The 23,094-nt window shown below is 49.8% G+C and overlaps 1 protein-coding gene across 1 annotated transcript in view; it reads left to right on the forward strand.

The window, feature by feature from the left end:
* Positions 1 to 22,522, forward strand: part of C2_2H2orf81 (chromosome 2_2 C2orf81 homolog) — a 163,949-nt gene extending 141,427 nt beyond the window's left edge. Inside the window, exon 4 of the mRNA XM_085642948.1 lies at positions 19,765 to 22,522. Coding sequence (XP_085499074.1) covers positions 19,765 to 20,844 — 1,080 coding nt within the window. The 3' untranslated portion in view covers positions 20,845 to 22,522. The remainder of the gene's footprint in view (positions 1 to 19,764) is intronic.
* Positions 22,523 to 23,094: the final 572 nt, after the last annotated feature.

The following is a 23,094-nucleotide window of genomic DNA, read 5'->3' on the forward strand; positions in this document are numbered from 1 at the left end:
CTCCGGACATCAAAGAGGGGTCGACCTATAACAAGGGGTGCTCTGAGACTGTCCGGTAGATTCGACGCTGGAACAACGAGAGCCTGCCGACGCGGTCGCGGCTCCTGGAACTTGAACCCACCTGAGCCCTGCTGAGTGACTCGCGGCTCCCTGAAGATCGTAAGACCTCCGAACTTGTACCTGAGCCCTGCTGAGTGACTCGCGGCTCCCTGAAGATCATAAGACCTCCGAACTTGTACCTGAGCCCTGCTGAGTGACTCGCGGCTCCCTGAAGATCGTAAGACCTCCGAACTTGTACCTGAGCCCTGCTGAGTGACTCGCGGCTCCTTGAAGATCGTGAGACCTCCGAACCTGCACCTGAGCCCGCTGAGTGACTCGCGGCTCCCCCAGACTCTCACGGTCCCGCCGGACCCCGACTCCGACCACGTATCCCCCAGCTCGAGGATTGTGAGCTGTGCGCCGGATACGTCCCTACTTTGAACCGTTACCAGAGACTGTCCCGCTACCCCCTACCTTTCCGAGACTCTTGAGCCCGTGCTCACCTTGTACATATTTGCAGTGATACCTATTTGATAAAGCTTGTTTTCTGAGAATACCCAGTGTGGTCACTCTGTGTCGTGTGGTGCCAGAAGTACGATCCTAGTTGCGAGATTCCTCCCCCTGGGGAATCTCCCGCCAGTGCCCGGCTACGATACTACACGGGTGGGACTCAGGGTAGTCAGGACCCCCTTCCGGGCTCCTCTGAGGTCACCGTCTAACACTTTCTATAGAGGGTGATCACTTCCTCCCAGGTCATAACAGACACACTACCAGTCTTGCCTTTGACTGGGAGCAGAGAGGAAGGCTTTGGGAGAAAATGTTAACCATGGGTATTGATCCGTCCATTGTGCACTTTCTGGCAGCTATGCACCAGGAAGTGATGGAGAGAGTTCATTATGGAGCAGGCAGCGAACTTACTGCCCTATTAAGGATGGATCGCGGGGTACGCCAGGGCTGCGTCCTTGCACCCTTTTTATTTTGTTTATATTTGTAGGAAGGTGGAATCTGACTATATGGTTGCCCCCACTTTTTTCCTGGTGTTTGAATGGTTTTTGACTAGTCTGGCTGGGATCCTGCTATCCAGGTCCCCAGCCTATCTGCTTACTCCCTTAAATGATTGGTGTGCATATTAGATGCACTAGTGATTGGATACTGTGGTACCTTATGAGCCCCTAGTATGTGGTACCGTAGGTACCTAGGACATTGGTACTTCACAGGCCTACCAGGGGCTGCAGCATGTATTATGCCACCCCTGGGAAGCATTCACAATCTGACACCACAGGCCTGCTACTGCAGCCTGTGTGAGGTAGTGTTAGCACTCCTCACTGAGGTATAGGTTCCTATAGCTCACCATACACACACATATAAACCTATCAGTCACCCCTATGGTAGGCCCTATCAATCCCAAGGGCAGGGTGCTTGGTTTACTATGTGAGGGGGTGCTTCTGCCTGAGCAGGACCCCTCTGTAGCTGGCAGAGTCTATTCTCTGCTGCTGTTTGTGGATGCGGTTAAACCATATACTCTTACGTGCATTATAACCTCGCGGTAAATGCTAACTTTGGAATGACTGCATCAAAACATGTCGTGTTTGGTGTCAAACAACTTGGAATCCTACCCCCACACCAGTAACTGGTGAGGGAGTAGGATCCCACCCTTCTAGAGGGGACGACATGTACCCACTGTACTACACAGTAGAAATCTTTCAGAGCCCTGGCATCACAAAATGGATGCCACCAGCATAGACACCGGGCTGCCCTCCTGCTGCTGACCGAAACTCGCAGTGGAGGGAGCCCAACAAAGGGTTTCCTGTCACAGGGAGGTGTCACCACCTCCCAGACAGGATTTAGTGTATTGGAGCTGGGTGGGTGCACTCTTAGAGTGCTTTGAAGTCCTGCACTGGGGGAGCAGTAGGCTCCTCTGTGCATATGCCAGCTCAAACCGGTTCAGGGGCTACCTGCCCCTGCTCTGGCACGAAACTGGACAAAGGGAAGTGGGTGTCACCACCCACTACCCTGACCCTCCTAGAGGAGTGGTCATAGAGCTAGTCCCTCCCATCTTTTCACTATAACATACCACACATTGCCAATGCAATTTAGATTACACCTGGACGATGCTCTACTAAGAAGAATCCTGGCCCTTCGACGTTCCACTATCTCTGGAAGACTGAAGAATCTCCCTTGGAGTCAAGGAGTGACTCCCCTGCTTGGCAGGCACCAAAACTCTCTACTACGGTTGCAAACTTTACCGCTCCCGCCGGAGCCCGAAGTCCCTTCGTCCCCTGAAGCGGATTTCCTGACCTCTCGACGGCCATTTTGAGTCCCCAGCGAAGCTGTGGCATCTGGACCCCACGAGTGACGAGGAACAGCAATACCAGGGAACCGTGCACTGATTTCAAGTGCAAGCCCTAAACTACATCCAAAGAAGTTGTGCTTTGGACCACTTGTTGTCCAAGTCCCGAGCAGGTCTAGTACCGAAGATCAGCAGCCTACCCCGTCCCGAGTGACCGTGGGCTGTTGGTAAACTTTTCCTGCAAAGGCGTCTTCGCGGTTGCTTGCCCGTTGGCTAGTAACTCTTCTGAAGACTTCCACATCGACTTCAAGGGCTCGCCTGGTTGCTCTGGGCCTGCCCTCACTTACCCTTGCTGGGTAAGTCCATCAGACCTTGCTGGTGTGCACCATTGCCAATCTTCACTCTACAGGAGACTTGCGGCTGCCAAGGCTTGTTGGCTCCAATCCGGCTGCCGACACCGTCGACAGCTGCAGACGTCGTGGGACCTCCCGAATCCAGCTGCTGGTCATCGTCGAGCCTTCCTGGACCTCGTGAGCGAAGAGACAAAACACCATCACCGACCTGAAGAGACGCGACAGCTGTGGTCATCCATCTCGCTGGCCACCGGTTACTGGCAAGTGACTCTGAACTCTGTCCCCTCAATTTCTAGGTCTTCTGCAACTCCAATCCATTGTCGGATTCGAACGGACACCTCTCGAGTCGTCACAAGCAGCAAGTCTTCAAGGATCTCCATTGAAAACAGCATCGCGACCCGACACCAAAGGACACCTATGCACCCGGCTTCCCTGAGTGAGGTAACTCGTGCACTCCGGTGCCCAAGTGTGTGTTGGCTCTCGAAATACTTACCCTGTAAGTTTCTTGCTTGTTGACTTTTGCGAAGTGCCGTAGAACTGTAAAATACAAACCGTGACATTTGCCATTGAAACGCATTGAAAACCCGCGTGTGTGTTTAGACACTGCACGCGTCTCCTGTGGGCTGATTACTTACCTGCTAACACTGCAGAAGTGAAGCCCCAGCGATTCCCAAGGCCCTAGGCCTCTTACTTTTGCAAGTCGAGTTTGTTAAACCACTATTTTAGTATATGGTCTGGTACGCCCCTAGGGCTACAGCCATATTTGTGCTTAATTTATTGAGAACTGTTGATCTTTTGAATGTTTACCTGGCTCTAATCTCATAAAGAGATTAGTAGAGTATATTTAGAAATAAATACATATATATTTGATATATATACCTGTGTGGTGTCTTTTCATTTGGTAATTCAAGAGATTATAAGGTAAAACAAGCTGCTTTACATTACTCAGAGACTTAGCCTGAAGGCTGCTCTCCACAGCTACCACTAGGATAGCTTTCTTTAAAGGTTGTCTTAAACCTATCTACCACAAGAGTCGAATTGGACTAGTGTAAAGTGGCCACTATAACTAGTGACCAGCATATGCCAGGCCAACTTCTCACAGTTGGTCCCAGGGTTGGGAAGCCAGGGTCAGGTGTTGTCTGACCTGGAGGGTGGGACAACTGTAATCAGTGTCCTGACCCAGGTTGCTTCTAGGGGTACCACTCCAGTTGGGAGGGTACAGCCATCTGGAAGGGGGCGCAGAGGGAGGGAGTCCTCGCCTCTGACCCCGGCTCAACTGAAGGGTTTAGACCCTAGGTTGGAGGGCCAGGTTCAGGGTGTGCCCCCTGACCTGGACGCCCAGTTGCAGGATAGAACCCCTGAACTGGTGGGGAAATTGTGCAGGACAGCTGCCCCAGGTGCCCTGGCAATTCTGGAAGGGGGTACCACTCCAAGTGGGAGGGTACAGAGCCCCAAGGAGGAGGACCAGGTGTGGGAGAGGCCACCCCAGTCTTTGGTCCAGCCGCCGGATACAGTCCTGGGGCTGGTGGGTCAGTGCCAGGATGTCATACCTGACCTGACAGGAGGGGGAATGGACAAAGGTTGCCAAGCACCTGGGGCTACTGCCCCCGCTCCCTGGGGCTACAGAGGTTTGAGAGCCCTGAGAGGCATACGGCCTGGGTCTCATCCCTGACTACTGGCCACTGTAGCATTTTGCTGTCTGTCTGTTGGGACACACCTGTGGGCCAGTTAAGATTAGGTGTTGCACAGGTGGTGTCCACAGGTGAGGAGAAGGGTTCCCCATGGATTGGCTTGGTGGGCCCTGAGAGTATGGACAGAGGGAGTCCAATAGGTTCAGATTGGCGTAGAACTGGAGTCTGCCCCTGCAGTTGCGGGCCAGGTCCTTGTTCTATCGCCCCAAGCAGGGAAGACCATCACGGTGGTGATTGGTCTGCCCTGCGTTTTGGCTGGAAGGGGGTTGTATTGGACTTGGCCCTTTTTGCAGGGTCATCCCTAAACTTTTTGCCTTCCTCCTGTATTTTTTCTGACCTGTTGTTGGCTGTTTTATGACTCTGGGCACCTTACCACTGCTGATCAGTGCTAAGGTGCATATTCTCTCCCTATGGTAAAATGTATACATTGATTGGTGTCCATGTTTGGCTTATTCGGTTTACTATCAGCCCCTAGTAAAGTGCACCAGGAGTGCCAGGGCTTGTAAATGCAAATGCTGCTGGTGGGCTTGCAGCACTGGTTGTGCCTCCCACAGAAGCCGCCTAGTAAAATGTGTCTAAGGTCTGCCATTGTAGAACCTGCATGCAGTCTGGTACTGTCATGCTGACTGCGCAAGTGCACCTACTTGCCAATCCCTAAACCTTCCCTTAACTACATATTAGTCACCCCTCTGGTAGGCCCAAGGGCAGGGTGCATTGTAGGCATAAGGTAGGGCATGCCCTGATGTGTGTGGCATGTCCTAATAGTGAATTACAGCAATTTTCGTTTTTCAATATTGAAGGCTACCTGCTCTCCATAGGCCAGAATGGGCTGCTGGAATTACTACACGCTGTAATCCCAGCAGACTCAGAGAGCATGGTAGAAAGTCAAGTTTAGTATGCCTGAACTCAGAATAATAAAATACTTCTTTTAGTAAAGTTTATTTTAATATCCTGTGTTTGTAAAACTACTTTTAGAAAGTTAGTATTTACTTGCTTAGCCATTTCAGTCCGCCTCTGCTGTGTGTGTGTGTGCTGCCTAGTTCCAGTGAGGGGCAGGGCTGGGGAATTCCAGGAGACAGGCTGGCTGCCATGTGGTGGGTAGAGAGATTACACCAGGATGGGTGGGAGGAGTACACCTTGACTCTGAATAGACCTGTGCTCTGCCACCACAATGCTGGCGCCGCCCCCTGTGGAGCGGCTGATGTCTCTGCCCTGTGCACTGAAAGGAAAGAGCAGAGTCACCACAACAAAGTGCTCCAAAACCAGACTGAGCCAGGCACAGGCCCCCTGGCGACAAAGAACAAAAGAAACTGTGTATAAAAGAAGGAGCCCTGCTCCTAAGAAATCAGATCCTGTTTATGCCAAGAAGAACCTCTGCCCGAAGAGAAGGACCTGGGAAAGCTGCATGGAGGAGTAGTGTCTCTAAGCCTGAGAGACTGGCCTGTGGTGGGTGCCTTGCTGCTGAAGGAGGGGAGGAAAAGACTGAGAAAGACTTTAAATTCAACTTGTGCTTTGAAAACAATCTCCAAGGGCTTGCTTGTGAACTTGCCCCCTGAACTGCGCCCCAGGAACAGTGGGCGCTACCCCTCCCTGGAAGAGAAGGAAGCTGCTGTGGGTGGATTGCTGATGCTGACCCCAGAGAACCTGTGTGCCCCCATCTCGCTGAGCAACGCGACTTCTGCCCGCCTGTGCTGCTGTGAGCACCGTGAAGGTCTGCCCTGCCTGGCTGAAACAAAGTAAACAGCTGCCCCCTCGAGCCGTAGCTCGCAACGCGAAGAAGAGACTACCGACGTCCAAGCGCCGAGCCTCTGCGACCCCTGGCCGTGGAGATCACTGTGAGGACCGACGGTGCCCTGGTTCGCCGAACCTGGTAGACGCGACAGCGCAGCTTGCTGAGAAATCACCCCCGAGCTGCCCCTCCTGCTTCTGACCCCCGAGGTGTGCTGCGACGTCCGGAAGCACCCCACGAAGCATCGTCGTCCACTGCCCAAGCGGGACTACAACGCGACGTGGGACGCCCCTCTACGGACTTCTGAGGCCGCCGCGAACTTCCTACAAAAGACTAAGGTACTGTTTGCCCCTGTACGACGCGTACTTCCACTTGTACGGCGCGTACTTCCACTGCGCGGCCCGGACCGTACGCTGACCCCCGCGAGAAGCGTGAGCAACTGCAGGGGAAGCGGCCCTGAGGGTACGGAGCGTACGGACATCTGTACGGCGCGTACTTTCACCTGGGCGGCCCGGACTGGTTGTCCCGTACGCTGACCCCAGCGAGAAGCGTGAGACACTGCAGAGGAAGCAGCCTTGGGTGTACGGAGCGTACTGACCTCTGTTCGGCACGCGTACGCCGATTCACGCGGGTAGCGTGAGCAATCGCAGGAAGCGTCCAAAAGACTGTATGGCCCGTACGAAGAGTGGTACGATGCGTACCAACACCCGTACGAACCGTACGAAAGACGCTCCGACGGGCACAGACCTCAAGAAAGCGAATATTGCCCCCAAATTGCCTTTTAAGAACTGTGGCCTCATGGAATATTGAGTACAAGTAACTGGAACCCTCTTAAGAAGTGAAACCCTGTATTTTGAAGCCTGCTTGAAGAAGTATATATATAAAGAACTTTATTTTTACAAAGTACAGCCTTGTGTCTCTGTGTGGTGGGTTGGTGGTTATTGTGGGACGCCTTGAATGCTTAACCTAATGCCCTCTGGAATCTAGCCTGACTGCTCGCGCCACGTTACCTAGAGGGTGAGCAGGGGTTATTTTCTTAGAGTAATCCTTTGCCCTGACTTAGAGGAAAGGGTCCCTGCTTGTCGCAAGTGCATACCTGCGCCAACCAGAGACCCCGGATTCTAACAGAGGGTACTGATGTAGGCGCACTCTTGTGCAGCACTGGTAGCAGCTGTGTAGGTAGGGGAGGGTACTGATGTAGGTGCACTCTTGTGCAGCACTGGTAGCTGCTCTGTATGTAGCGGAAGGTTCTGATGTAGGCGCACTGCAGTACAGCACTGGTGGCAGCTCTGTGAGTAGCGGAAGGTTCTGATGTAGGCGCACTGCATTGCAGCACTGGTTGCAGCTGTGTAGGTAGGGAGGGTACTGATGTAGGCGCACTATAGGAGGACAACCTGTGCCTGTGGCTTCTATTGTGGACATAGGAGGACAACCCAGGCCTGTGGCTTCTATTGTGGACATAGGAGGACAACGTGGGTCTGTGGCTTCTAATGTGGACATGGGAGGACAACCTGGGCCTGTGGCTTCTATTGTGGACATGGGAGGATAGCCTGGGTCTGTGGCTTCTATTGTGAACAAGGGAGGACAGCCTGGGTCTGTGGCTTCTAACCTGGGTCTGTGGCTTCTATTGTGAACAAGGGAGGACAGCCTGGGTCTGTGGCCTCTAACCTGGGTCGGTAGCTTCTACCACTAGGATAGCTTTCAATAAAGGTTGTCTTTAATCTATCACCATAAGGGGTTGTTTGTAATGATACAAGGTGCCCACTAGAACTAGTGGACAGCATATATCAGGCCACCTTCTCACAGTGGACATAGGAGGACAACCTGGGTCTGTGGCTATTAACCTTGGTTTGTTACTTCTATTGTGGACAGAGGACGACAACCTGGGCCTGTGGCTTCTAACCTGGGCCTGTGGCTTCTAACCTGGGTCTGTGGCTTCTAACCTGGGTCTGTGGGTTTGAACGAGACTGAGAAGAGGTCTAGCATGAACCACGAGGCAAGGGACTCAGGGCGCTTAGCGGGACCTCTCCTTAGGAGCTCTGTAGGTGGCATTGATGTAGGTGCACTTAAGTGCAGCACTGGAAGGTGAGTAGGGGCCCTCAACTGCAGCATTGGTTCAGCACTGGTTGCAGCTCTGAAGGGTGGGGTGATAGTGATGTAGGCACACTCCAGTGCAGCACTGGTAGAAGCTCTGTAGGTGGGAAGAGTACTGATGTAGGTGCACACAATTGCAGCACTGGAAGCAGCCCTGTAAGTGGGAATGATACTGATGTAGGCACACTCCAACGAAGAACTGGTAACAGCTCTTTAGGTGGTGAAGGGTACTGATGTAGGCACACTCCAGTGCACCACTGGAAGCAGTGCTGTAGGTGGCAAATTATACTGATATGGGTGCACTGCAGTGCAACACAGGTGGCGGCTGTGTAGGTGAAGAAGGGTACTGATGTAGGCGCACTCCTGTGCAGCACCGGTTGCAGCTCTGTAGGTAGGGGAAGGTACTGATGTAGGCGCACTCCTGTGCAGCAGTGGTTGCAGCTGTGTAGGTAGGGGAGGGTACTGATGTACGCGCACTCCTGTGCAGCACTGGTTGCAGCTCTGTAGGTAGGGGAAGGTACTGATGTAGGCGAACTCCTGTGCAGCAGTGGTTGCAGCTGTGTAGGTAGGGGAGGGTACTGATGTAGGCGCACTGCAGTGCAGCACTGGTTGCAGCTCTGTAGGTAGGGGAGGGTACTGATGTAGGCGCACTCCTGTGCAGCAGTGGTTGCAGCTGAGTAGGTAGGGGAGGGCACTGATGTAGGTGCACTGCAGTGCAGCAGTGGCTGCAGCTGTGTAGGTAGGGGAGGGTACTGATGTAGGTGCACTCCTGTGCAGCAGTGGCTGCAGCTGTGTAGGTAGGGGAGGGTACTGGTGTAGGCGCACTGCAGTGCAACACAGGTGGCAGCTGTGTAGGTGAAGAAGGGTACTTATGTAGGCGCACTCCACTGAAGCACTGGTAGCAGCTCAGAAGGCAATGAAGGGCACCAATGTAGGCGTACTCCAGTGCAGCACTGGTTGCAGCTGTGTAGGTGACGACGGGTACTGATGTAGGCCCACTCCTGTGCAGCACTGGTAGCAGCTCTGTAAGTAGCGGAAGGTTCTGATGTAGGCGCACTGCAGTGCAGCACTGGTTGCAGCTGTGTAGGTAGAGGAGGGTACTGATGCAGGCGCACTCCAGTGCAGCACTGGTTGCAGCTGTGTAGGTAGGGGAGTGTACTGATGTAGGCAACATCCTGTGCAGCAGTGGTTGCAGCTGTGTAGGTAGGGAAGGGTACTGGTGTAGGCACTCTTGTGCAGCACTGGTTGCAGCTCTGTAAGTAGCGGAGGTTTCTGATGTAGGCGCACTGCAGTGCAGCACTGGTAGCAGCTGTGTAGGTAGGGGAGGGTACTGATGTAGGCGCACTCTTGTGCAGCACTGGTAGCAGCTCTGTAAGTAGCGGAAGGTTCTGATGTAGGCGCACTGCAGTGCAGCACTGGTTGCAGCTGTGTAGGTAGAGGAGGGTACTGATGCAGGCGCACTCCAGTGCAGCACTGGTTGCAGCTGTGTAGGTAGGGGGGGGTACTGATGTAGGCACTCTTGTGCAGCACTGGTAGCAGCTCTGTAAGTAGCGGAAGGTTCTGATGTAGGCGCACTGCAGTGCAGCAGTGGTTGCAGCTGTGTAGGTAAGGGAGGGTACTGATGCAGGCGCACTCTTGTGCAGCACTGGTATCAGCTCTGTAATCAGCGGAAGGTTCTGATGTAGGCGCACTGCAGTGCAGCAGTGGCTGCAGCTCTGTAGATGGGGGAGGGTACTGATGCAGGCGCACTGCAGTGCAGCACTGGTTGCAGCTGTGTAGGTAGGGGAAGGTACTGATGTAGGCACACTCTTGTGCAGCACTGGTAGCAGCTCTGTAAGTAGCGGAAGGTTCTGATGTAGGCGCACTGCAGTACAGCACTGGTAGCAGCTCTGTAGGTAGCGGAAGGTTCTGATGTAGGCGCACTGCAGTGCAGCACTGGTAGCAGCTGTGTAGGTAGGGGAGGGTACTGATGTAGGCGCACTCTTGTGCAGCACTGGTAGCAGCTCAGTAAGTAGCGGAAGGTTCTGATGTAGGCGCACTGCAGTACAGCACTGGTATCAGCTCTGTAAGTAGCAGAAGGTTCTGATGTAGACGCACTGCAGTGCAGCAGTGGTTGCAGCTGTGTAGGTAGGGGAGGGTACTGATGTGGGCGCACTCTTGTGCAGCACTGGTAGCAGCTCCATAAGTAGCGGAAGGTTCTGATGTAGGCGCACTCTTGTGCAGCACTGGTAGCAGCTCCGTAAGTAGCGGAAGGTTCTGAAGTAGGCGCACTGCAGTACAGCACTGGTATCAGCTCTGTAAGTAGCAGAAGGTTCTGATGTAGACGCACTGCAGTGCAGCAGTGGTTGCAGCTGTGTAGGTAGGGGAGGGTACTGATGTGGGCGCACTCTTGTGCAGCACTGGTAGCAGCTCCGTAAGTAGCGGAAGGTTCTGATGTAGGCGCACTCTTGTGCAGCACTGGTAGCAGCTCCGTAAGTAGCGGAAGGTTCTGATGTAGGCGCACTGCAGTGCAGCACTGGTAGCAGCTGTGTAGGTAGGGGAGGGTTCTGATGTAGACGCACTCTTGTGCAGCACTGGTAGCAGCTCCTTAAGTAGCGAAAGGTTCTGATGTAGGCGCACTGCAGTGCAGCAGTGGTAGCAGCTGTGTAGGTAGGGGAGGGTACTGATGTAGGTGCACTCTTGTGCAGCACTGGTAGCAGCTCTGTAAGTAGCGGAAGGTTCTGATGTAGGCGCACTGCAGTACAGCACTGGTAGCAGCTCTGTAAGTAGCGGAAGGTTCTGATGTAGGCGCACTCCTGTGCAGCACTGGTTGCAGCTGTGTAGGTAGGGGAGGGTACTGATGTAGGTGCACTCTTGTGCAGCACTGGTAGCAGCTGTGTAGGTAGGGGAGGGTACTGATGTGGGTGCACTCCTGTGCAGCACTGGTAGCAGCTCCGTAAGTAGCGGAGGTTTCTGATGTAGGCGCACTGCAGTGCAGCACTGGTTGCAGCTGTGTAGGTAGGGGAGGGTACTGATGTAGGTGCACTCTTGTGCAGCACTGGTTGCAGCTGTGTAGGTAGGGGAGGATACTGATGTAGGCGCACTCTTGTGCAGCACTGGTAGCAGCTCTGTAAGTAGTGGAAGGTTCTGATATAGGCGCACTGCAGTGCAGCACTGGTAGCAGCTCTGTAAGTAGCGGAAGGTTCTGATGTAGGCGCACTGCAGTGCAGCAGTGGTAGCAGCTGTGTTGGTAGGGCAGGGTACTGATGTAGGTGCACTCTTGTGCAGCACTGGTAGCAGCTCTGTAAGTAGCGGAAGGTTCTGATGTTGGCGCACTGCAGTGCAGCACAGGTTGCAGCTGTGTAGGTAGGGGAGGGTACTGATGTAGGCACACTGCAGTGCAGCACTGGTTCTAGTCACTTACTGAAAGTGGGATTTAAACTGCTTTATATGAATTTGTCCGAGATCTTCTTGTGGTGTGAGGCTGGTCATGGTCTGAAAACTGAGGGGAACTATTTGGGATATTTTGCCAAAGATGTAAAATGCTCTCCCTTAAGTCTCCTGGGGAGGCAAACAATGACTATACTACTGGCCCAGTATTTCTGGAAACCAAAACGAAGCCCACCAGGGACCGAGTGCCCAGGGGGTGTAATGGGATTCAGGGCATGATGCTCAGGGTAGATGATGTTAGGATAAATGAACAAAATCATGAAATACAAGGGCAACCGACGAGCCTCCTAGGGCCAGGCAACCTCCTTGATGCCCTTCCTGATATTGGAAACTTAGGGGCTTATTACAAGCCCCTTGCGCCGCCGGTGCATCACTTTTTTTTACGCTCTGGCAACGCAGGGTGTAGACCCATATCTAACTAACTAACACGGTATTTGTAAAGCGCAAACTAATCACCCCTAAGGGTCTCAAAGCGCTGGGGGGCGTCGGGGAGATTAAGTGAGCTATTGCCCAGAGTCACAGGGTGCTGGCGCCGGGAATCAAACCGTGAGACCCGTGCTCCAGAGTCAGCCGCCCTGGCTACTGCGCCACACCTCTCCCTTGAGGCCACGCAAGCCACTTAACGTGGCTTTTCATGGCCCTATAGATATGGAGTAAGACAAAACAGTGCAAGTTGCTACCTTGCTTAACTCTGCATCAAGGAGGCGTTCCATGGGCGTTGCAGTGGTTTTTTCACGCAACACCCGTGGGTTTTGACACATTCCCAGATTTACAAGGATGTGTAAACCTGGGAATACGTCAAACTGTACGCCTCCTTGTTTTTCCTCTTTTTGTGTGTGCTGCATTATGCAACTCACATAGAAAGAAGAAAAAGCCTCTTGTGATTCTTTTTGTGCAGGAACAATCCTACCAACAACGCAGACACCCATGCACCATGGTGCAAGGGTGCCTGCATTTGCGATAGACATCTAATTGTGCACCAACGCTGGCTGAATGAACAGGAATGTGCTGTATATCATAAATATGGGACATTACTGCCCTTTTCTTTTGACGCAGTGAATAGCAGCAAAGTGACTTGCTGTGATGCCCTTAGCCACAAACTTGAAAATTAGACCCCTTATGGGGAAAGGGTTAGCAGAGTAGTATGGGCACCTAGTTTCGATCCCTGTCATGACCTCGAGCTATTTTAACCCTTTTGCTGCTAGGCCTCCTCCCTGCCCCACCACACCCACCTGCTCTCCATCTGCCCTTCCACTCACCCCCACCCCCCGCCCGTGCTAAGCCTTTTTTTTTGACTATTTGAAGTAGTTTGCGTTTAGGCCTCAGTACATTTTTTATCACAAAAGCCTTCCACACCAAATATGCGTCCTTTTTCTCCAATATGCTGGGGATTTTAATGGTAGCCAGGGTCTGCGGATTTACCTGAAGGGGACTGAGAAATTAGGCAAATAGATCTAAAACAAATTGTGGAGAGGAAAAATGGTAAAAGAGTGTTGCAGAAGAAAGTGTCTGTTTTATTTCCTGCAAAACAATGTAAATAACAAGGACCCCCTGCAATAACTTGAAATTCCTAGGGCAGGGCAAATATGCAATTGAAGAAAAACCCCATGGCAACTAAAGGTCTAAAACAGTTAACAGAACATATGGTCTAGCAACATGATGTAGTCAACTCAGTGTACACGGAAGTAATATTTAAAAGTTCATTTCTTTAATTCAAATAAGTTAAAAACATTTCAAGACATGTATCATAGGCGGGATTCGTTTAGGGAAAGATCAAAATGTACCCAAATCACAAGGAGTGTGTACCGACTCGGCCAGTTGGCACACGAGTGCGGATCGTTTCCCTACGGCTTAAACACAGATAGCAGGGCATTGTTTATTGATATGTCTGCTATGTAAATAAAACTTACAATAAAATCATCCTTTGAACCTTATCCTTCATAAACCTTCCGTCAAAATTGATTTGAACTTGATTATTAATCCCAGCTTTTATAAGACTGTGTTTATTTGAGTAAAAGCCTACCTACATCTACAAGACTATAATCGAGATATACACATCCGTATGCTTCGCACAAGACCCTGGTACACACTCCTTGTGATTTGGGTCTATTTTGATCTTTCCCCAAACGGATCCCACCTTTTGACCATTGCCGAAGAATTTTGTGGCTTTCCTGATGAAGGCGCAGTGTGTGCCGAAACGTACGTAGAAGATCCATCTAGTAGCCACCTTTTGTTTATTATTGTTGTGTATGTTTTTCTAGATTTGCACTAATCAAAAAATATTTGTTGTCTGTATCTTCTATGTATGTACCAACTTTTTTGTATTCTATCCAATTGTATTATTGTATATGGTGTCCTCTTGTATTATGATTAGAATATGTTTAAATGTATTGGTCACTGTGATACATGTTTTGAAATGTTTTTAACTTATTTGAATTAAAGAAATGAACTATTAAATATTACTTCCGTGTACTACATCATGTTGCTAGCCCATATGTTCTGTTAACCGGTATAGACCTTTAGTTGCCTAGGGGTTTTTCTTCAATTGCTTATTTCCTGCAAAATCTTCCCAGCTTTCAGGAACAGGCAGACTTAATTCAGAAAAAAGAAAAAATCCCAGTTTTGGAAATTTACTGTGAAAATTCCCATTTTACTTATTTTTTTGTGCTTTCAACCTCCAGTTTGTGGTGGAAACGGGTATGAAACCCATGGTGGATCCCGGAAAGCAATATATTTCCGAAAACCAGGCTAAATTCTGAATTCAGCAAGGGGTCATTTGTGTAGCTCATTCAAGGTTTTCCCAAAGAAAAAAACTGTTGAAATAAATAAATATTGAGAATTTGTAAGAAAAAATGTCTATTTGTGACATTTTTATTTGTAACTTCTCGTCACGATGGCAGATTTATGAAAGCAATATACCATTACATCTGCTAGACCTTTCTGGTTGCGGGGATATATAGGGTTTGTGGGTTTGCCAATAACTCGAGGTCCCCAGAGCCAATAACTGAGCTGCACCTTGTAATGGTTTTTCATTGTGTACCTGATATAGAGCAATTCATATGGTAATTTATACAGAGTGAAAAATAGGTATCAAGGAAACCTATGTATTTCCAAAATGGCCACAAGGTATGGAGTTTAGAAGCAGTGGTTATTTGTACACCTCTGAATTTGTGGGTACCCATACTAGCATGTGAATTAGAGGGCGTTTCGCAAAATGTCTTCTTTTTTACACCCTGGCTTACATTTGGAGGAAAACACATGTTGAGAAATGTAATTGGTAATAACTCTTCCTCTACTATTCTGTGTTCCCCTAAGTCTCCTGATACAAATGGTACCACAATTGTGTAAGTAGGCCTAGTGCCCAGAATAAGAAATGGCCCAAACCTAACATGGACACCACATTTTCCACTGAAAATGGACCCTTTTTGCAATGTGGCTAGCTATAGAGTTTGGTCCCTAGCTCAGCCAGCACACATGGAAACCTAGCAAACCTGCACATTTTTTAACACTAGACACCCAGGGTAATCCAGGATGCGGTGACTTGTGTGGCTCTCACCAGGGTTATTTTACCCAGAAGCACATGCAAACCTCAAACTTTGACTAAAAAACTAATTTTCCTCACATTTCTGTGAGGGAAAGTTCTGCACTCAGCAGAAAGCAACTAGTTCCCTACCTCCTACCATTCCCCCAAGTCTCCCGATAAAAATGGTAACTAACTTGTGTGGCTGGGCCTAGTGCCCGCGACAGGAACAGATCAAACCAAGGCCAATGTGTACCCTTGATAGGACTCCCACTGATGTTGGTGTGATCCTTTCCTGTCATGGGCCCTAGGCCCAGCCACACAATTGGGCCAGCATTTTTATTGGGACAAGTGAGAAAACGCTGGGTGGTAGGAATTTTGTGGATTCCTTCTGATTCTGGAAGAACAGGTCACAGAAATGCAAGGAAAATGTATGATTTTAGTCAACTTTTGATGTTTGCAGGACATTGTGGGTACGGAAACTTTTGTGGGATCCACGAGAGGCACACACCCTGCACTCCCCAGGGTTTCTAGTTTTCCAAAATGCCTGGGTTTGGTAGGTTTCCCTGGGCTGCAGCCAAGCCCAGGCACAAAAACTGCAGCTACCCCTTTTGTTGATGTTGCCACACCGCGGCTTGGACCCCGCTCGTCTGCAGGCACTAGGCCAACCCACACAGGTGGGGTACCTTTTTTATCAGGAAATATGTGGGAACTCTGGGTGGCAGAAAATTTGAGGCTTCAAGCAGATTCCAGTACTTCGAGGGATGCACACAAGCCACACTGGAGTCCCCCTGGTGTCTAGTTTACGAAAATATCTAGAGATAGATTTTCCCTTGAGACAATGTATACCTTGGCAAAGAAAGACAGAAAAGACCAATATTAATGTACAACCATCAACTCCTCAAGTATTCACACATACTGGGTGGATTTGGCACGAGTGCGAGTGAAAAGTTCAAAATGTACATTTTATTGACCAAAGATTTCATAAAAATGAAATGCATTGTTAATAATATAACTGAAAGTTCAGATTACTGAACCAGCGACTCACAGCTCGTAAGCTGTAAAGCTACGACAAGGCACCAACCGCTTTACAGGCCATTCACACACCTTTCATGCGTCACACACACAATACCATTCACACTGCCAGCCGCGGGCCCAGCACATTACAACACTCAGATCAACAACGCGACATTCAAGGTCCCATCGGTTTCATACGCCAACAGGACTGACACAGCAATCACACAGCCAGGCAGCTGACTGAGTATGTGGATTGGCTTTTGGCTGACAGTGTGTGTCTAGTGACGAGTAGCAGGTCACTACACACACCCCACCAACTACATGCCAGCTCATACACTCCACCAGCTGGATGCCAATCACACACACCGCCAGCGCACACGCCACCAGCCAGATGCTAGTTCAGACACAACAGTCACACCGCCTGGAAGCTGGTGGAATGTGTGGACTGGCATTTCTGTGGTGGTGTGTGTATGTAGTTGCTTGCTGCTGGTCAGAACGCACACTCGCTTGCAACCAAATACCAGTCCACCCCCACCGCCAGCCAAGCACCAGTTCACATACACCACCAGCCAAGCAACAGTACACGCCAGCCAAACGCCAGTTCACGCATTCCGCCTGCCAAGTGCAAGTCCACTCACCTCCAGCTAAGCGCCAGTCTACACACACCACCAGCCCAGCCCCAGTCCACACACACCACAAGGCAAGCCACAGTCTATACACACCACCATCACATTTTTTTTTACAAACAAGAAAACAAACCAAGTTGAAAGAGATTAAAAACTAACCATGACTACAAACACAAGAGGCCTAACTCAAAACATCAAACAACCGCCAACTGTGAAACTGAACAAAAAATATAAAACAATATAGACCAGTCAGTTCATTTTTACTCTCACGGTTGCTCCCACAACTTGAGTGGCATGTGGTGTGGTTTAAAACATGCAGGCACACATAGCTTAGGTTTAGAAAGAAACATGGGGCAGTACATACAACTCTGCCTCTTCAGACACAGACTCTACATCTCCTACAGGAAAAGGTGTTTTTGGGCGTGGGAGGAATGTGATCAGGAAAGTGGCGATCTTTCAATCTAGCCATATCCTCCACCACTCCAACTCTAGGAACACTTGCCTGTTCCAATACAACAAGGCTGCTTATCAGAGACTGCTGTACTGATCAAAGTCATCTTTGAATCTGGAGAACAATCCTTGAATACAACAAAAGCATTGACGATGCCAAATGAAACAGATGGATAGCCAGCTTTTTAAACCAAACGTAAGCCTTACGAAGAGCAGTGTAAGGTTCCAACCTCCGATCCACTCCATCAACACCACCCATGTGCTTACTGTAGTCTAAAATGCACACATGAAGAGTGCTTGTGTGACCGCTTGTCTGGTGTTCTGTGACAGGCATTTGAAGATTGTTTTGCAGCATATGTAGGATGTGGAAGCAGGTGGTGCACACTGTGTTGACTTGTGCCTTCATGTTGAGCTTGTTGCCCAGGATGATCCCCAGATTTCTGGTGTGGCCGTTGGGTGTAATACTTTTGTCTTGTCCAAATTGAGCTTCAAGCCGTTGGTTCTCATCCAGTCTGCTACCATGGTCATGCAGTTGGTGAAGTTTGTTCTGGTGATGTTTGTCTTGTCCGTCAGGGATAAGATGAGTAGGGTGTCATCAGCATAGGTTATGACGGTGATGTCGTATGATCGGATGATGTTGGCGAGCAGTGTCATGTATATGTTGAAAAGGGTAGGGCTGATGGACGATCCCTGTGGAACACCGCATATCACTTTCTTGGTCTCTGTTGTAAAGGGTGGCAGCCTGACCCTTTGGTTCTTCCCTTGAGGAAGGAACAGATCCATTTGAGTGCGGATCCTTGTTTGCTAATATCAGGAAGTCTTCTGATGATGGTGTTGTGGGAGACAGTGCTGAATGCCGTGGAGAGATTGAGCAGGATGAGGGCCGCTGTTTCTCCTCAATCCAGGATGTTTTGAATTTTGTAGTTGGCCATGATGAGTGCTGTTTCGGTGCCTTGGTTCTTTCTGAATCCTGATTGAGTGTTATAAAGAAGATGGTGAGGTTCGAGGTGGGTTATGAGTTGCTTGTTGCTTTGGCAGCTCACAGAGCAGAGTTAGAAGCCTGCCCGCAAGGGTCCTTGGAGGGACATCCTTATTGCTGCAGTAGATGTAGCAGAAATGAAATATTTCAACTTGGGCCCTCAGGGGCATTTAAAGTGCCCTCTGATGATATCGTGGGGTGGCTATACAATCGCTGACAGGAAGCTCCGATACCACAGTCCTATCTGGTACCGAAGACCTCTTGATGAAATTCGGAATGAATAGTCTGATAATTGTATTTGTTCTGATCTTGGTGCTAGAAAATCCTGAACATGAGGCCTCCCAGTGCACTCCACTGAAGTCCCCAGCATCAGTGTCTGTCACTGGGACCCCCTCTTCTGGAGAGGAAAGTGAACACATGTGGTTCTATAGCTAACTTGGAGAAGAGACAGTATCCAGGACCATTCACTGATAGTCTGAAAGAGAAGAGGATGACCAGCGTCCACGGCATAAACCAGTTTATTGTGCCAATAGGAGGCATGTGGCAGATCACAAGACAGGTAATCTGTTACCCAGTGCTCTCAAGATATGAGAAGGGGTGGGGGGGAGGTAATGCGCCCACGCCCAGTGGCTGGATGACAGAGCTTGATAGATGCATGCTGGCGGAAACGGAGGTTTATGTAACTAGGGGATGCCCAAAAAAATGGGATCGAAAGTGGGAAAGGTGGAACAAATATCGAGGGGAACCTGTAACACCCCCCATGGTGGAATTGGAAATGCGTCAACAGACAGAAAGAGCAGGTTGCTTCTAATGTATATTTTGTTTAATGACTTGGTATATACGAAAGTAGGGTCCGATAAGAATTTACCGTCAGTCTACGATGTATAATGATGTGGTTAAACCAATAAACAAATTTAAACAAAAAAAAAAAAGGATATGAGAAGGGGTGGAACGACCGAACATCTTCACCGCTCTTTGTTGGGACAGTAAAAATGAACCGTAAGGTATAAAATGTACACACAGGAAGACCTGGAATGAGGCTTGGACTTCACTGACCTGTAGATTGTGTCAGTTTGTAGGAGAGCAGAAGCACGAATCTCATTAGGAAGAGGATTAACCCTCCTTTCTTCTTCACTACTAGTCTCCCTTGTAATCAAATGTCTTTTATGTACAAGTGGTTGTTTTGGTCAAAACACAAACATGTTAGATTGCCATTCCTTGCCCTTTACATCCGATTTAGCAGCAGAGTGGTATGACCGTTGAACAGCTTGAATATAAAATAACACTGCCATGTTAGATGCGGCTCACTGGCTTTCCTGCCACAGGCTACTGAGAATGAGGTTCTCGCTCATGGCTCACGACAAAGGCACCATAAATAATATTTAGATAAGAGCTTGATGACTGCAACCCCACCAGTTGGCATTTCCACAACCCTTCACGTAGCAGTCACAGCCCTCCCTGTATGGTTTTCTGAATGTGTTATCAACATATGACTAACACAGTTCCCAGTTTTGTGTCTGAACATGTTGTCTCTTCTGTTTAAGCAGGTGCTTCTCCCTGAGCCAAGTGGACATCTGCCTCCAGAAGCGAGTGTCACTAGTGTGCCCCGATCAGATGAAGAACTCGCACCAGAACCAGAAGGTCCTTCACCGGAGCTGGAGTCGGAGCCAGAGAGCCCGCCGCAGCCAGAACCACCAGAAGTGAGAAGGTCGAAATCTCTCTGTAAGGCACAAAAAACAATTCTTCAGCCTGCTCCTCCTCCCAAGCAAGAAAAGCCCAAGAGAGGATTCCGTCCTTATCGTGGTCCGCTCCGCTCGGCTGGCCTGAAGAACATCACCAAATCCCTGGAGGACACGGAGAAGGAGATGCTGCTGCAGCAGCTGTCGCAGTCCTTGCTGATGGGAGCTGCAGAAGAAGACTTTAACAACATCAACCTGCTTCCAACATCCTTCCACAACATCCTGAGGATACAGCTGAACAGGCCCACTCAAAGCAAGGACGTCGTTTATGATGAATTTGGCAGGATCATCTCTGTGCCCAAGCTGGACCCCGCACGCTTACCAAGGCACACAGTCAAGCCTCAAGTCGAAGTCGTTGACCCACACATGGAAGCAGAGCGACAACCTAAAGTAATGTCCAAAGTGGGAGGCACTGCCACTCTTCTGCCAAGTAAGACAAGCAAGACCTCCAATGCAAGCAGAGGATTTCAACGCAAGAAAATCAGCTTTGAAATCAACACTTCTCCAGATGCCTCGTCAAAACTCAAACACATCTTCCAACCACTGGACCAGAGCATCCAAGACAAGGCGAAACATCAGCCATCTTTGTACAACTCCCTGGACATCAGCAGGCCAATCTCAATAAAAGCTGGTGTCCTATTAGAGTCCATGAAGCTAGCTCCTGGTGTGATCATCAGAGGGAGCGATGGCACAGACCGCAACTCCTGGCGTGCCACACACCAGCAGGAGTGTGAGGAATGGGAGTCCGAGGCCAAGTTGAGACCCATGCGCACCACCGTGCCTTGCCCAAGCATTACCGTGGAGCAGCTGCTCAAGAATCACATGCCTCAGGTGCGTGCCGTAGCCTCCAACTCAGCCTTTCTACCTCCTCTTAGAGGGCCTTCATAAACATGCCCAGAATGTGTGCCCTCTCTTAGGGGGGCTTCACAGGCACTTCCCAGCCTTCCTACCTCCTCTTAGAGGGTCTTCATAAACATGCCCCAGACTGTGTGCCCTTTTTTACGGCGGCTTCACAGGCACTTCCCCAGCCTTTGTACCTCTCTTAAGGGCCCCTCATAGGCCTGGTTCCTCTTCCATTGGTAGTTCAGCGAATGACGATCTAGGGTGGTGTCCAGCAGAATGAGCCTGTCTTACTAGCAGCCATCAGAGACCTGCTTTTAATTCAACATGTTTCTACAGCTGATGGACCACAGCTGTGGTTGCCGTGTAGACTATGCCAAGTACGTCCGGTGCATCATTCATACATATATGGCTCTGCTTCTCCAGGGTTACCCTACTTCTGCAGCAAGATACCAAATATTATGTGTATATCTGTAAATCAATAAATAGAGCATATTTATTAATTGGGTGTGATCTGCATTCTTGCTGCACAGAGTCGTCCTACTCTGTGGGGGACTGCTCGCCCACTGCACTCTGGACTTTGTACTCTTCTTTACACAGCTTCTGCCCTATAGTTCTGTCCTATAGTTTCATATATTCATTAACAAAAGTCCTACGTGTCTGTCCTCTCACTGTGTGACACTGGGGCACTGTGAGTAATGTAACCAGCCCTTCGCTGTGATCACAGGTGCCCAAATGACAGCGATCTCTCCAGCGCGTCCATCTTTGTCATCCCCGGCTCTGTGTCTAGTTGGACTCTCTGTGTACGGAGCATGGCCAACGATAGCAATAATACTACTTGTTTGAACCCTACAGACCCCCATTATTACCTCTATGACCGGCTCAGTCAAAGTCTAGGATTGTTAAGAACACCACACAAGTTGGCTTTGGCAAAGCGAAGCCTTCTGCTGATAAACAGATGCCACAGTAGTGTCTATGGGGTCAACCAGGAGCGGCCTAGGACCCCCTGATGATAAACAGATACCACAGTAGTGTCTATGGGGTCAACCAGGAGCGGCCTAGGACCCGCTGATGATAAACAGATACCACAGTAGTGTCTATGGGGTCAACCAGGAGCGGCCTAGGACCCGCTGATGATAATAAACAGATACCACAGTAATATCTATGGGGTCAACCAGGAGCGGCCTAGGACCTGCTTATGATAAACAGATACCACAGTAGTGTCTATGGGGTCCACCAGGAGCGGCCTAGGACCCGCTGATGATAAACAGATACCACAGTACTGTCTATGAGGTCAACCAGGAGCGGCCTAGGATCCGCTGATGATAAACAGATACCACAGTAGTGTCTAAGGGGTCAACCAGGAGCGGCCTAGGACCCGCTGATGATAAACAGATACCACAGTAGTGTCTATGGGGTCCTACCATCAGATCCATGAGGGTTCCCACCAGTGTTCCCCTGAACGTGCGCGCCTGGGCGCCCGCACACCTCAGTGCCCCCGAGCGCACCCTGCTGTGTGTGTGGCACGCACACACATTCCCGAGAGCATTCGCGCCGCCGAAGCAGCGCGAAAAACGGGCATTTGTAACTTGCTGAGGAAGAGGCATTTAGCAAGTGCTCTCTCCTAAGGAGGGAACACTTGCTAAATTCCTTTTTTTTTTCTAGAGTGCGGTTGTGGGGCTGTGCTCATTGTGTGTTTTTGTTTAAGTATTCATGTTAATTGCAGAGCGTGAGGAGCTGCAATTAACATGAATGCTTTAAACAAAAGCACACAATAAGCCCCACAGTCACACTCTAGAAAACACAAGAAATGCAGCACCAAACACAGCGTGTACTTTTAGAAACAAAAGCACACGCTGTGTTTGCAGACTTGCTGCATTTCTTCTCTTAATTGAGCTGGGCCGCGGGGCGAGTGTGTGCCTTTTTTAAAGTTTTCATGGACGCTGCCTTTAACATGAAAATGTTAACAAAGGCACACACTCACCCCGCAGCTGCGCTCTATTAAGATAAGAAATGCAGGAAGCCTACAAACGGGGCATTTGCTTCCAGGTGCATATGCGGAAGCGCAAACCACATAGCTGCCCAGGTTTCAGATTGCCATGTGTGACATTTTCATAATTTCAGAGTAATTAACGAGTATGAGTGATACTTTCTTACAAGCAAAATCAAGCTATGAAGAAGAGGGAAACAGATAAATATGAAAAATGACACTCATTTGAGGACTGGGAAACTCCGAATTAACTGGTGCACAGCGTTAGAAATAATTGTTAAATTACTTCCTTTTATCAGAGTCATGTC

Source organism: Triturus cristatus, chromosome 2_2 (genome assembly GCF_964204655.1).
Source record: "Triturus cristatus chromosome 2_2, aTriCri1.1, whole genome shotgun sequence".
In the NCBI taxonomy this organism is placed as follows: domain Eukaryota; kingdom Metazoa; phylum Chordata; class Amphibia; order Caudata; family Salamandridae; genus Triturus; species Triturus cristatus.